The following is a 16,384-nucleotide window of genomic DNA, read 5'->3' as shown; positions in this document are numbered from 1 at the left end:
TTTCAAGAAACAAAACTTGCGTTTTGTCTCGTTTTGTATTTCGTTTATATTCCCCTCCCTTTCTCTTAAAACCATACACCAACCATTTACAGTAGAAAATACATATACTGTGCTTCAGGGCAGTTATCCGACTGTTTCGCCATTTTTCAGCATTTCGGCGGCTTCTGCCAGATCTGAAAAAAATAATCATTCCATGCCTGTAACATTTATAAAACTCTAATACTATAAAATAACAGGGAAAATTATGCTTCATCATAAACATAATTCTGGGATAACTTATACATTTGATAAATATGTATATGTTTTGTTTTACAGAGGGCTTTAGGTTAATAATCGCAAGACCAACTCCCAAAACAACGTTCAATCCAAACCACTAGAACGTAAGATAGTATATAAAGCATGACATTAAGAGAAGCAGTCAACAGTTTCCAGTGATATTGGAAAGACGCAAGGAATTGATAAAATCAGTATCCAAATCTTGTACCATGTTACATGTAGTTTGTAAGTTGTTGGTGATCAAAATATGTACCTCGGTCGCGCTTTAATTGCAACTGTTTATACGGCATTATTATATCCAACATGGCGATCTCACAAGGAATATACGACTCCTAGTCTAGGTTTACACAGAATTATAGACACAGGTGTGAAGCAGAGCGCCAGATTGTGGACATTGTGTGCATATCTACTTACAAGAGAATTATACTCATTGCATGTGAGTACATTTTACATTATGTACTCATATATATTTACTGTAAAACTCAAAAAATAATCTGTTAGTTTTAAGTGGAAAAACTGTTGTTTAGGTGCTGCTAGAATGTATTCTGATATTATAACATGATACTGTGTCATGTTCAACATAATATCCCGATGAGGCATCGGTGGTCGAGGTGGTTAGCACGCCAACGCAGCGCAATGACCAAGGAGCTTCTCACCAATGCGGTCGCTGTGAGTTCAAGTCCAGCTCTTTCTGGCTTCCTCTGCAGCCGTACGTGCGAACACTCTCATAACCTGCGGATGGTCGTGGGTCCCCCCCCCCCAACCCATAAATAAATAATATATATAGAATATCTCTGGTATATTTAACAGAACAAGCTGCTGCAATACAATCTGCAAGCATTCTTGCATTACAGGCAACACATTTAAAGGAGAAGAAACTTAAAAACGTGACACTATAGGCTGAAAAGAGCGCATTTTTCCTATCCGGTGGTGCCTGCTCCATAACTTTGCGATTTTTGCTCACCATACACGCAAACCTTGAAAATGGCAAAGCCGGTATAAATCGAGGAGTCCATCCCGTCCTCCATATTTAACTCCCTGTAATTTATGCTGGGGATGGGTTGCCTCTCAGCCCGTGAGATTCGCTAAAACTACCGGCTTGTTTGTGTAAACTAGGAACCTACGTCCAACATTCCGGTTTCCCAATCGTCGAGCAGAAAACGAACTGTACTGTTCGCTACCTTATGGGAAGAAGCGATTCTCCTCCTAACACACAAGACTTTGGGACTAGTTCATAGGGAAAATGGAGTCGCCCACAGCGGATTTTGGCGCTGACTTTATTTATAATTTATCAACTTGAGGTACTTATTTTTTTATGGCAGGCACCTGCGAGGAAATGCATACTCTTTTCAATGGTATTTGACTGATATTTCAATTTTTTTCTCCTTTAAGCTTTTGGGATAATACGTACCCACGCAGTGTCCAGATATTTGCACGGCGTTTTTACAACATCTTATGTCTTCTTTAGCACAGTGACTATGGTCAGGAACCTCATAGTAGGATATGATGTAAGTGACTTTGTTTCTGAAACAAAACTTTTTGAATTCATTCAGTAGATTTATAGGCAACAGTTTACGTGTATTAAACATGTTAGCCTGATGCGTAAACCAAAAAGACGCTTTCGATGCCTGTCTCTCCAGATTTCGATTATTGCTAGTTTGTTAAAGTAATTTTGCTTAGCGTAATAATGTTATAAATGAGGATGTATTTGGTCTTCAACCTGTGTTCAACCTGAATTTTGATCATGGTATTAAAATATTATCATAATTCAGATTAAAGGCATGTGATTGGATATATAAAAGAGCAAATTTACATGCCAATAAATTCATTAAACACACATCCTTATTTATAACATTATTATGCAAAGGCTATATGTACCAAGAGGTGGTCCTAAATACCCACCGTAGAAAAATATTTTCCAGCACAATTTCTGTAGCAAAAAATCCACAAAAATATTAAGGAGCATACAGGCAAATAAGTTTACGACATTTTTCATCTAATTTTGGTATCATTTTTATGCGTTCTTTTCCTTTAATAGAGATCAGTGGTATACTCACTGATATTTGACGTTGTAGGTGTGGCATCTTTTCCAACCGGCAAATCCACAATGTTTAGTGCCACCCTGCACCTGTGATGTCACTTGGATTGTCTTTGGTACAATCTTCGAATGCTGAATGGAATGGATTGGCTGTTCGTTGGCACAGCACCAACTGAAATAAAATGTAATATTGCGAAATAAATTTACAGCACAAACTTGCATTCAACCACTTGCAAGTATTATCGATCCAATGGTTGCGGAAACTGTAAGCACAATAAACATTTCTAGGTGTTGAAAGAGAATTGCAAACCATATTGGAAGTTCCGTGTCAATAATCGAAAGACCGATTTCCAAAACACAGTCCGCCAATGAATTGAACAGCATATTAAGAAGGTCAGATGTTTCATTTCTCATTAGAAGATAATGGCGTTAAAAAAACAAATAAATAAGTAAATTTTGTAATGCAGACAGCATTAGCTTACTAGATTCAAATATGCGTGGCATAATAAAGATACGGCCTACTTGACCACAATTTGTGTTTACTTAAGCTTGTTGAGAGAAGCTACTTAATATTAAATATTTTACATCATTAATCACGCGTCAAATAACCTTTCATCTTGACAAAAGACTAATTAAAATAGTCATTTAGGTTTTGGTTCAGCGATATGCAAAAAATTGCCCGAACTGATCTTGGGAAAGGAGATGGAAAGGATACCAGCACACTGATATCACGTTTAGCCCCAACACTCACTTTTAAAATTTCAAATTATTTTAACATCAAATATAGTACAGGTACGAACATGATGTTTCCTGAAAGGCAATAATTTGACCTATTTTTAGTATTCAAAGAAAATTTGATATAATTGACAAAAGTGAATTTTTTTGTCAAACTCTCCCATGTATAGTCTCTTCAAACTGTCTTCAGCTTAAATCATATCAATGTATTCCGCTAACAGCATACTGACGTACCGGGATACTGTGGCTCTTTTATTCTTGGTTAGGGCACGCCTGAGTTCTATGGGCAACTCTTCAAACTTGGCCTGTTTCAACAACTCCCGTTCTTCCTCCGTGAAGACATGGGCGCCTGCTAAACAGACGAGGCAAACAGCCGCGAGAAGGAGAGAGGGGAACGTCGCCATTGTCCCACAAATCCTGTTTGTAGTACAGAGCGGAGATCTGTGTCCTCGAACAGCATTATGAGACTTATCTAATCTCGATCGTGTTACAAAGTATGCCGTTATCGGCAGAATAATTCTCTGCGAAAACGCATGTGTTGGACTCGTGTACCCAAAAGTCATAACGGGGTCCTAGAACTGAAATTAACCATCACGTAAGATTTCTGAACCGTGTCAAATGAGGATTACTCTTTGCTTCAGTAAACCTTGGAAAGTAATTTAGAAACAATAGTAAATCAGGCCACAATCTATATAAATTGCAACTTGTAGTCCACCCACTTTGTATATCTATATTTAACTACGCTTCCACGTTTACAAATATTTAATTAGAGCCTACAATCTACATACATGTAAAAACTGATCAACTCTCCAGTTCCCTTATACTACTTTGAATGCATGTTTGCTCTACTACATGCAATACGAATATTTAGAAAAAAACGAAATGCACGTATAAATTGTGAAAATGAATACATGTATACATTACCACGTGAATCTGCAGGTTAATCACTCATACAGTTTCTATAACAGTTGTAAAATTTTGTCGACTTTTTGTTTAGAAATTGCAAAGTTCCAAACATAGAAAAATAATCCAAATAGCGATCGCCTTGAACAGTGCGAACCTAGAATCAGATGCGTTGTCCATCAACCAATGAGAAAGCAACGGTTTTGCCGCACACTCGTGACTTACGCAGCGTATTCTGTTAGATTGCCAATTGAATAAATATACAATGTTATACGCATGCCCTGTTGAGCTCAGATGTTGTTGTATAGCTTTGTTTTGTTAATCACTGTTATATCTTTCAAAAATGTTATTCAACAAAGAGGTAAAGCCCAAGTTGTTCCCATGTCTTGAACTTTGTTGAATCGTCTTAAAAAGGCTGAGTTAATTACTCATAGCCTTCGATAAAATATTATATATTGTTTTAATGTTATCGTAAGTTTAAGGTGATGACAACAGTTAGTAAAAACCCTAAACGCGGTAAACTGACAACACACTTATTTCCCTGTTTCTGTTATGTTCCCTTTACCAGTTACAATGTCAACAACATATCTTACTTCAGCTCAGATTGGCTTCAAGTTGTGTAAAACAGCAGGTATGGGAGATCTTCAGTATGATGTAGTAATATTTATTCGTGGTATTCATTCCTGATTAAATATTTTGGGGATACATGGGGTGTTATGGTACTGAAATGCACAACGTGTATGTAGAAAAAAAAGAAGAAAATATTCAACTGAAAGCGTGTATACATATCACATGTAATGTACCTTTGGTAGAATACTACTTAATAATCCAAAGAGAAACACGAAAGAATTTATGGACAACCCATTGAGACAAAGACTTCATGTACTCGGACAACTCACCCGTAGGCTTATATGTTTCAACCCATACATACTTTGTCTTGCTAGGAGGTGTTTATCGAGCAAACATTCCTAATCTAAAAAGTTGGTGGCACTCAAGTCACTGTCACAGATCGTTTAGCGGGAACCATGTCACAATGACAAGGAAATCTCTACAGGCAAGCATCCGTGTGTGTTGTTTGCGGTTTTCTCTATTTTCAAAAATTGTGGGTTATTTCAGCGGTTATGAAAGCCTCGCAATGTTAGACTTTATCCACAAAACATTGTTGACACAATCTCCCATCGTTGACCAAAATCAATTCTCAACGTCTATATAAGATGTTAAACACAGCTAAGCGCTGTATTACACCTAAAAGGCATCGCCCACCTTTATAACAATATTGATAATTCCTCATTTAATACACAAAGGGCCACTCAAGGTACATGTTAAGATATTTATTTACTTAGTAATTTATTTATTTATTTAATTGGTGATTTTTCAATTTATTTGTTTGATTGGTGTTTTACGCCGTACTCAAGAAAATTTCACTCATACGACGGCGGCCAGCATTATGCTGGGAGGAAACCGTGGTGTTTATTCAAGAATATTTCACTTATAAGACGGCGGCCAGCATTATAATAGGAGGAAACCGGTCACAGCCCGGATGAAACGCACAACAAACCGCAGGCTCATATTAAGATATATTTACATAGCCGGTACCAAGTATTTTACAAAGCTTAGACAAGCAAATCGTAGGGTCAGCTGCTAAAGAAGATTGTATTCATATTGTAATCAAACTAACAAACTGTATTGATTTTAAATATTCAAGAGGCTTCCTGACTCTAACACTACATGATAAGCTAATCATGTATGCACAAGTAAAATCGCAAATACAGAACACGCAGAGTTTACTTTTTTGCAGTCCACTGAAAACTTGACACATACTCGCAATTTTACGGTGGTATCAATCCCCGCCATGGGCGGATTTTTTAAAGATTTTATTGCCCTCACTGTCCGTGAGGCGTGTCTGACCACCAGTACGGTGTGTCCCTTGTTTAGTATGGGAAAGTTCTGCTGTAACGCGCAAAAGGTCGGTGGTTTGCCCTTGACATTCCGGTTTCATCTACTTACAAAACTGCCCACCACTTTATATTAGGGAATAACTCTTGAGCATGGCGTTCAAAAACAATTAGAACATCAGTGAATAATTTCACGATTTTTCTTTCAATGATTATCTACATTGTGGTGAAGAAGCGTTCGGTGAAAAGTAAATCTTTCTCCCTTTCCTGTCGTACGTGGGAAGGTCAAATAAATAAAAGTTTGTGTTACAATAGTGTCTGGGAAGGGTTGAAAGTGCCGTGCGACATAAAAGCCGTGGAAAATTGGCTTGGGGTCTCAGATGCGTTGGTAGAAGAGAAGCCAGTTTGGAGAGATCGTCGTGCCGGTGGTAACGGGGTTAATCAAGGACGTTGCCAAGGCTCTTTTCCAAAAGATCTTGCAAAACTGGCTGGATCCAGATAATGTAGATGTAAGTTTTTTAGGCCAGGGACTGATTCCACAAAGCCAGTTTTGACTTTAAGCCAAAATGTTAAATGTGATTTAATTGCTTATTTAGATCTAAAGGGTGAAAAATTGGACAAATACGTAAATATTTGAGGTCATTTGCTCAAAATCTCATATTATAGTGTGGTTTAAAGTTTTTAGATTACTTAAAAATCGCTTGTGGAACTGACTTTAACTTATACCTGTTCTACACAGTCACTGGAGGACATGTCGCTGTGTATTTAGGATGTAATGCATTTGAAACTTGCAAACGCTGAACGGATTATTGATCAACTTCATTCGATCGATTCAAAACCTTGTCGAATTTGCATGCCCGTATCTATTCGTTTTTCGCTAAGAAATACCCTCTATGCATTTAACACTGTGACGACCTTCAGTGTCAAGGTGGTATGATCAAGTATACGACCATATGCATTAGTTACCTAAAGTCGTTGTGAAAAATACAATTTATGTCGAATCAGAAATAATTAAAATTATCGCGTGACGACACAGCGGAAACTGGTGCGTTATCGCATTTTAAGAGAAGTCCGGGGCTTGATTGTCTAAAAGTGAAAACATTACCCCGCTTTTGATTTTCTCGATGCAAGCAATTTTGCAGACATAGACCTCCAAACTCGAAGTTTTAACGTAGATGAGGTAAACTGACAAAGAGGCTGTTTTTCACCAGTTACATGTGACCATTTTTTCAGTATTACATTGTCGCCACTCCCGTGGTTTACTCTCTATGCTGTAAGTCTTTCATATTTAGAGCATTATGAAAATAAAATTTGGATGAGATACTCATTCGGTACATATATAGATTTTGGTTTTTTGTTGTTTTCTTCCTTTGAACAAATCATTGCATTGGTATTGACATTTTAATACTGAAGCTATCTTGAATACAAGCTATCAGGTTGTATTCATCGGCAGAGCCTTTCGAATCCACAAAGATGCAACCAATCAGGTCACCGTCAACGACCGTGGGAGAGGCAACCACGTCACAATGACAGGGAGAACTTTAGCGGTAAGCCTATCTGCTGTTTTGGAAATTCTTACAATCCTGTGTTTGCCACATTTTCCCAGCTGGTTCTTGTCTTTATGTCCTTTCCCTGAGAATACGAGATTACATTCCGTTGACAGACTGTATCAACTTTGCACGCTGCTAAATGATACGTCTCGCTCGTAACATAAATTTCCAATCATTTAAATCAGGCAAGATATTTGTTTCTTATATCTATGGATTCCCAGTTAAATTTAGTTAAGGTGGTAAATAGATGGTAGCTTGCTTGACGAAGTAGGTATTTACCCCATTACAGCTTACATCCTGTAGGTCAGTCCAATGTCCCATTCCTGCTTCAGGATGCCACAAACACAGCCTGGGACAACTTACTCAAGATTCTGCTTGTGAAGGGCATCATGAGTGTGGACGACCTCCATCTTCCTCCAACACTACCGCCTAGCACGCTACGTAAGAATTACTCCACTCCTGTTGTCTTTCATTTAGTTACTTATTTGATTGATTGATTCAGTGATTGATGCTCAAGAATATGGAAATATAGATTGAAATTCATACACATGTGTTGATGAGTTTGTTAGGAATATATGAATACATTAGTAATACTAACGTTAAACGCCATATTTTACTTTTACCCTTCTCTTTATTGACTGTTCATATTTAAGCCATATGCCCACATTGCTGATACGTACGACGTTAAGCCCCAAGCATACATACATATACATACACATACACTCATGTTATTAGGTCCATGACAAGATATAAACTCTCCACGTATTGACGTCATTTGTTAATGAGAAAATCATCTTGCGCTGGGTATATAAGATATAGCCGGCCATACAGTGTACGTGATTCCAAGTTTGTGTAGTGCAATATTCAAGAATTGTCCACTTATACAATGGCGGACAGTACGATGTTCTGCCAGTGAACTTTTCCACGTGTGATGTATGTTTTTAATTTGAAGCAAGTAATCGAACACCGTCGATTGAATATTGCCACCATTTCCCTGAGAACAATGCCAATAGGGGTATCTTGAAAATTTCTCTCTGATGCATCGTTCTACGTTCTATATAAATATTTATGACCTGGAAATTGCATCTGACCTAACATCATAGCGAAATGAATATCCGATCTATTGTAGGTATAATATGATGTTTTTGTTGTATTGTTGTGGGTATACAGTGATCCGATATGCAGGTTTTACGAAGAGCAAGGAACATCTATCTAGTTTTTGCACCTTACTCTCCAGATATAAGCTGCTTTTCAGTGTACCTTTTAACAGTACAAACCACCGCTGTCTAAATTACCAATTCCATTTTTAATTTCTCGCAAACAGCCCCATGTGTTGACAACAACGGCGCGGCCTATTGCAAACCTATGGTCCACAAGGGCTATTGTGCCAAGTCCAACGTCTTTAGCACGTTCATGGAGAACAACTGTCGTAAATCGTGAAGGTTTCTTACCATTCAGAAGGAGCACAAGAACTAAGATGTTGGGATCTTCACTTGATATTTGTCCAATTTTTAAACAAGGTCTACAGAATAAAGTCTAAAAGCATATTCGATGGTTTCCTTGAGTTTCTTTACGGTTTCCTTAGGCTTCTCTACGGTGAGGTTGTCTACAGTTTCTTTGTGTTTCGCTACAGTTTCCTCGAGTTTCTCTACGGTTTCCTTGAGTTTCTCTACAGTTTCCTTCACGCAGGTATGTATTTGTAAGTAATGAGTTGAACACTAATCAGGTAAATAAGTTTGAAACAAAAATAATCACATACTCTCTTACAGTGTGGATTTTGGTACTACTTTCCATAATGACAATTTACACACTATTCTGAGAGGAGTAAATCGTTGGTCCCCTTGGACTGTTAAGATATTGACTATTGATGTCGTTAGTTCGAATCCAATTCCTGCTTCTTTGACTGCGGCTTTAAGTCTGGGCGTTTGTCTAGTAGGTTATCTGTCGCAGTGCTTTACTCTTTACTCCTCCTTTGCAAAACAATGATATAAATACTAGAAACTAACTGTCATTGTCTTTTGCTTGCAGGCTCTGTTAATACAACGAATGCTTTATCAGGCCGATATCAATCACCATGTGTCTGATGAATAAACAACTGATTAATATTCATGTCTTATGTTTTCAAATATTAACTTCCACACGCGCCACTTAATTACTATGGTTAAGTGTACAACCCGGTATGTAAAAGTTTAGTGGTGTAGTACTTAACAATTTTTCAGTCATATGACGACAAAGTATCCGTAGCGGAGGGGGACAGCACACCAGCGCGGCGCAATGACTCAGTAGGCTTCCATCAATGCGATCTCTGTGAGTTCAAGTCCAGCTCATGCTGGCTCCCTCTTTCTTGGGAAAGGCTTCCAGCAGCTTGGGGATGGTCGTGGGTTTTTCCTTCGCTTTGTCGGGTTTCCTCTTGCTATAATGCTGTCCTCCGTCGTATATGTGAAATGTTTTTGAAAAGAGCGCAAACAACAAATAAATAAATCAAATAAATAAGGTATCTCACATAAAGTTTAAGAAACAAACCATGTTATTTTTGGACGATGCATAAATGAAACAGTTCAAAGTAAGAAAATCGCACACATTGACGAAATCAAAGCCCTGTAAATATAGAATTATGGCCTCTCTTTCGAAAAACCAAGCTTAAATTATTTGTTGTTTTGTCTTTGCAGTATTTTGTAACCACATGCCTGTTGGAATACAATGTTGTAGGCCAGAACACGCAGAACACACTACAGCGAGCCATGTATCACTCCAAGACGCCCTACCAGCATTTTGTGGAACTGCTATAAACTATAGTTCAAAGTGTATCTTTATTTTTACGAGCTGAGGTAAGATATCCAGTGGCATACACGATAAAACGTCCAAAAAACTACAAGTAGGGCGTGCCTCAGACGAATTATATATATAAGTCTACTGCTGCACCATGTAATTCAGGCTTTTATATCAGAACCGGGAATAGATCTACACGTTTTAGTCCGCGCTATTGTCTTAGCAATCAATGTATATATTGTGTCAATTCTCTATGTGATAAGGAGTATTTCACTAGTCATGAGATGGTCAGTCTTAAAATGACTCGTGTACAAATGGCCGGAAAATAATTAATGACGCACAGAATTGAGAGAAATTCCAGGGCAGAGATACGTGATATTTTGCAAATGATGACCCGTAACTAGTGATATACAAGGTCTTGTCAGTTTCCTGCTGTTGTGATTTTATTCTAACTGTTCATGTAAATACTGTAGCGAATTACACGCCTCCTACCACCATAACTTAAGGAGAATTAGGTAAAAAGAATGCAACAATATTAATTTCAACTTATTACACCTCAGTGATCTAGAATTACTCAAACTGTAGCAATGCCATCACCCTTAACATACAAGAAGCCCCAGACAGCTACTCCAATTATGTTATTTTAATTATAATTCACCCTTCCCCTATAATCCAAAAGCACTTGGTGCCTGAATCGATCTGACCTGCCCATATTTTGGCTATAAAAACCCAAACCGAAAGACGTATTGCGTGTAATAAAATCGTGTTTCAGAGTAAATTGTTGGAAGATGAATTCAGCTTACATTTTTGAAACTATCTATCCCACTAGTTGATATACTTATGTAATGAGTTTCCCTTGGTTTCCCTTGCAACAATAATATATTTAATTTTTAAACAATTAACAAATCGGAAATTTCATCTTATAGTTTGTGAAATATATAATTCGACGTCAGGACGGTGTTATAGACGTTCCCAAAGCGAGTTTTGCAGTATGGACCGCTTAAATCAATCACTAAATAAATTAATAAATAAATTAATACAATTCAAAACCAGGATTTATGCAACATAACATATATTACAGAAAAAAACGATTTCTTGAAGTACTTTGCCTGCCAGTTTTGTCAACTGCGTTTCGGAAATCATCCAACCAGGTCAAGGCGGTTTTGGTCTTTCAGTGCTTTTAATGTCTCCTTGTATTTAATGGCTACAGATAGTTCTGATGAAAAAAAAAATACAAATTTCAAATCAGACCCACACTCAACAACTTTTCACTCACACAAGAACGGCCTTTTGGGGAAGGGGGGGGGGGGTGTGCTGCCGAGTAATGAATTCCGAGTGTCTGGGGTAAACCAAACACCTTTGGCAAGTTACAGACAAAGCATACTTGTAATACCAGTCATATACTCAGCTTTGGTGGCGCACACGTGCTTTTTCAACTGGCATTACACTCCGCCAACGGCCACATAGGCGTTGTCGAAAAGTTATTGTCACCAAAACAGTGAAAGCGAAAGAGAGAGCAAATTCACTGCTGAATATAAAAGATTATAGCACCGCGAGGAAAACCAGAGCATTGTGATACTTGGCAAATGGTGACACGTTGAAATTTTGGCCTCTTGTCAACACCACTACTTAAGCGGAATTCTTTTTTAAAAAATGCAGCGATGTTAATTGCAATTTATTACACGTCACTACTCTAGAAATAGAACCACATGAACAGAAAGGGACAAAATTTCATGGATGCTTAGGCCACGCACCAGCAGAATACAATGTACTCCACCTAGCACTCCCCTTAGTACTCACATCACTGTATCTCTGAATTAGGTTTCCCAGATACAGTGATGTGAATTGTAATTCATTATACGTCACTCGTCTAGAAGTAGAACCACCAGAAAACAGTACAAAGAGACCAGACCTAGGAGAGGCTTAGGCCACGCAACAGCGCCTAGTTTCACAAAAATGTCATTCATGTATGATAATCGCACATTTAGGACAATGGTACGGTGTTACTGGCGTACAAAATATCACACAAATGTACCATAAAAAAAATGTCGTTCGCCGCTTTGTAAAACTTTGCCCAGCAGGATCCTTGATTATGCAGGAGTACAATGCATAATTCACGACAACAGCATAGAAAATAAAACACACATTAGCAACGACACTGAGATAGTTGGCCAATGGTCGCATGTAACAAAGCTACTCTTTCATAACTGTGTGATTTTTTTTGCGGTGGTACTCGTTATATTTTACTATGGACATTTCTGTTGATACATACCCATGCAGTTCCCAGCTATCAAAATATTGCCGTTGCAGCATTTTAAATCCTTTTCAGCACACTTACTCTTGTCTGGAACCTCGTAATACGCTTTGGAGTATGTTACTATGTTCCTGAAACAAAGGCGGTAGTTTTTTCTTTATCATGTCCACATAAGGTTATATACCACGTAAACACGTGCGGCAAAGCTTGCAGCGTTTTGGTTTCGGTTAAATTAGATCGCTACTAGGGTTTTAGGAACACTGATTTCATTCGTTCGCCTGGAACATTCCTTTCGTATTTCCTTAGTCACTGAAACTTTTGACTGTTTCTGTTTGTATGAATCCGTCTTTATCTCGTATTTTATATACCATACCTTGTGATTATTGCTTTTTCGGTCGACGGCTGGCACATGGATGTCTGTTCTGACGCCTAGGCTACACTAAAAATGGCCGGTAAAAATTTCATTTTGGTTCAGTTGGTTTAGTCTTGGTTTTGCGAATCTGGAACTCTACGGCTAAATGTCAGAGAGCCCCACGGGGTACATATATTACGACGTCTGCATGATGGACGCCAAAAGTAAGAGCATAAAGAAACGTCTCCAAACTAACTTAAAGCAATTTTGTACATCTGTACTGTGGTTGGGACATATAGCGACGGAAATGGGCAGGCATGAGACACGTTTCGTCATGTACATACAGCGTCCATGTCTGATCTTCCACTTTATCTTACCCATGTCTGTTTTACTCACACTGTCCATTTACTGTTTTGGGTAAGTATAAATGTCAGTATTGGGTTTAAACAAGACAGCAATAGGTCAAGCTGACAACCTACCTAGTATGTACATTTTGTTCAGTGTTATATATAGCAAAGCTATCATACTCACTGGTACCTGACGGCATAGGTTCCGCATCTTTTCCATCCGCCAAATCCACATTTTTTGTAACCCACGTTGACACTCATTGTCCTCTTAGTCGTCTGTGACACAATCTTAGAGTGTTGAATTGCCATCAACGGTTTCTCAGATATACAGCACCAACTACAGGTAAAATATGGAAAATGTAAAACAATTTCACGGTACAAACTCAAGAAAAAATGAGCCTCTATCGAGTCATTGTTGTTGATTTTAGACCCGTAAATGTGGAAGAGTTGAAATGTTAACATGAGTCACTATTTCTATTCTTTTATACGTACTTTAAAGTTCGTATTTATTTGACACAAAATAAAGGCAAGTCCAAGGCAAATTGCACAACCGTAATCCCTCATATTGTTGCAGTCTCTCTTCCGCTGTCAACAACTGCCTTAGAGTGTCACGGAAATTATAACACACGGAAAGCAGAGGACTGAAAAATGTTGGCAGCAAATCAGTTTGTTTTTACGCATTTCTGCCATTTTTAATCAGCTTTTTTATCTATCAATTAAGAGCTGAAACGCCAGAAAATACATTTTGTCTTGTTTATAGACTAGTGTGAGTTTGTTGTCGCCTGTGTTAATGATTTTGAGGCCTAAACACCTGTAATAACTCCCTACTTAAAATGGAGTTGCCCAAGTTCGAGTGACGCAAGGATATTCCAAAGTGTACGTCACAGACTTGACACGCTGACGCCCAACGTTGCATGTAGTAGGAAAATCCTAAGTATGTTAGACTAGCAGTCAACCTTAAATTTGAGTGGCCATGCGTATGGGAGGAATATACCAAACATGTGATACAAAAGGCTACAGAATGGAGAGTAAAACCAAAGCACACGTGTATACTATGATAACAGACATATTAAATGTTCACATTTAACCGTTGAAATTCTACTTTTTGTCAATTTACCTCAGCTTGAGCTTTACCCTCACTGTTAATGTAAATCCATTAGAAAGCAACATAAGGGCAGAATAAATTTAGATTATATACGGTTCTAATACTTGCTTCAATAAGTTTTACTTAAATGGCAGTGATTAATACTTCATTGTTTCCCATGGAATGTCTAAGCTTTATGCCTTACCGCCATACCGTGAAATGTTTCAGATCACCTCAAATGTACTAAACTATTTATAGCAAATCTTACATGCGTGTGTTACCAGCATAGTTAAAATCACCGTACTTCACTTTGAAGTCAGTCAGTATTTCGTATAGTTCACATACCCTGACTCACTACTTCTTTCCTTCTTCATTAAGGCAAGTTTCAGGTCTTGAGGCAACTGTTCAAAGTGGATGTTTTTAAACAACTCTCGTTCATCCTCTGTGAAGACATGTGCGTCTGTTAAACAGACGATGCAGAGAACAGCGAAAAGGAGAGCGGCGAACGTCGCCATTGTCCCGCAAACTAATGCAGCGTTGAGATCAGTGTATGAATTCAGTCAGTCCTATCTGAAGATTAGCTCAACTCATTTTGGTCAAGGGAGAGCGATATATGTCACTGAGCAGGCGCGATAAAAAATGTCTGTGGTTTATATATTGCCACCGCAAAAGAGAGATTTGAGGACAATTGCCAACACAAATGGAATAAAATGACTTGCACACGTATTCTCCCTAGGACAGTGTTTCTATGTCCATTTTTTTCATTATTTTCGTATGACGTTCATACCATTATGTTACATGATTTTTATTTTCCAAAACTATTGAAAATACTGAAGCATATTTTTTTTTCATTTTTGTTGTAGTTTTTGTCGTGTTTGTTCGTCTCTGGAGCTGGAGATTCAAAATTGCTCGATTCTTGGTTTGGTGACAAATTCTTCTCCTCTTAGAAACATTTTGATCCGTTACAAGGTAGTCATGGTTAGTGATACCCTATATGTATATTTTTAGAAAGATAATCCACTTTGAGAATACACATGTGACGTTCTCATGTCTCAAAAAGATAAATACTTTTGCTTGTCGCATATATTATGCCCTGGGCATAATCACCCAAAGTGCATTTCATTCGTGATAATTAACACCACAATTTTACACACTGATATATTGAATGCTCATATAATTCGGAAAAATAACTAAAATAAAGACGTCATATAAATGGGCATGAGTGTCCACCGGCTTCTACCCGGTTTCCTCCCACCGTAATACTGGCCGCCGTCGCATACGTGAAATATTCTTAAATACGACGTAAAACGTCAATCAAATAAATAAATATATCATCATATAGGCCGTGTTTTGTAGCAGATGCAATCTAAACTCTTCATATGTTTTTCAATAGACGCTACCATACCATGATGATGATGAGCCAATAGTTTTCCTATAGTTATTCTTTTTTTCCTATGTGGCAAAAAAATCCAGATTTAATCCATTACATAGCCCGGGAGAAACCCATGACCATCTGCGCGTTGATGGCAGACCGTCCAACGTACGGCCGGAGAGAAAGTCAGCATGAGCTGGACTTGAACTCACAGCGTGAGATTGGTTAGGGACTCCAGGATCTTTGCCCCACTCCTTGGCCAAGGGGCCCTCTGAACACATGGATGTCCTGGGGAAATAATTTTTATCAATAATCAGCTCGCTTTCATCTGTATGCTATTCCTGATACTCAACACTGTGACAACCATTGGTTCAGCATTAAGTCGTCTTGATTAGTCAGCTTATCGGCTGGATGTTGCCAGGAGATGCCGCAATTTAGTTTCTAAAAATTCACACATCTCTGAGAATGCAATTTAAAGAATGGCAGACTAGACGGTGTCGAATTAACCGGACTTTGACGCTGATTGGAGGAAAATTAGTTCCTAAGACATCCATTCAAAGCGTAAGAGATTTTTCGAAATGTATGGTTTCATTCATAAATCGTCACCATTAGACAGTCAAAGAAGAACAGTTTGGAGCCCAGACCAAATTTCGCCTCAGACATCAGAGACGACACTGTATGTCCTAACTGCGCTTTAGTAAGTTTCAAATTTCGTTGCGAAAAGATATTGCGTTTGGTGAATTAAGTATTGCTTGTAAGGAATGATATAGCGCTGGCGATGAATGTCACATAATAAACGTAGTCCATCT

The 16,384-nt window shown here is 38.2% G+C and overlaps 2 protein-coding genes across 2 annotated transcripts; both read right to left on the bottom strand.

Annotated features, from left to right (window-relative positions):
• LOC135469595 (uncharacterized) lies at positions 1-3,467 on the bottom strand. Its single transcript, XM_064748088.1, has 4 exons — positions 3,284-3,467; positions 2,334-2,486; positions 1,688-1,800; positions 1-173 (listed from the first exon to the last, which is right to left on the bottom strand). The coding sequence occupies exons 1-4, from the start codon at positions 3,451-3,453 to the stop codon at positions 124-126; spliced, it is 486 nt and encodes a 161-aa protein (XP_064604158.1). The 5' UTR covers positions 3,454-3,467; the 3' UTR covers positions 1-123.
• Positions 3,468-11,255: 7,788 nt separating this feature from the next.
• On the bottom strand, positions 11,256-14,718 carry LOC135469720 (uncharacterized). The gene is made up of 4 exons (XM_064748282.1): positions 14,549-14,718; positions 13,304-13,456; positions 12,439-12,551; positions 11,256-11,382 (listed from the first exon to the last, which is right to left on the bottom strand). The coding sequence occupies exons 1-4, from the start codon at positions 14,716-14,718 to the stop codon at positions 11,306-11,308; spliced, it is 513 nt and encodes a 170-aa protein (XP_064604352.1). The 3' UTR covers positions 11,256-11,305.
• Between the last annotated feature and the right edge of the window lie 1,666 nt (positions 14,719-16,384).

This window comes from Liolophura sinensis, chromosome 7 (genome assembly GCF_032854445.1).
Source record: "Liolophura sinensis isolate JHLJ2023 chromosome 7, CUHK_Ljap_v2, whole genome shotgun sequence".
NCBI lineage: Eukaryota > Metazoa > Mollusca > Polyplacophora > Chitonida > Chitonidae > Liolophura > Liolophura sinensis.
This window is presented reverse-complemented; position numbering and strand designations above follow the sequence as displayed.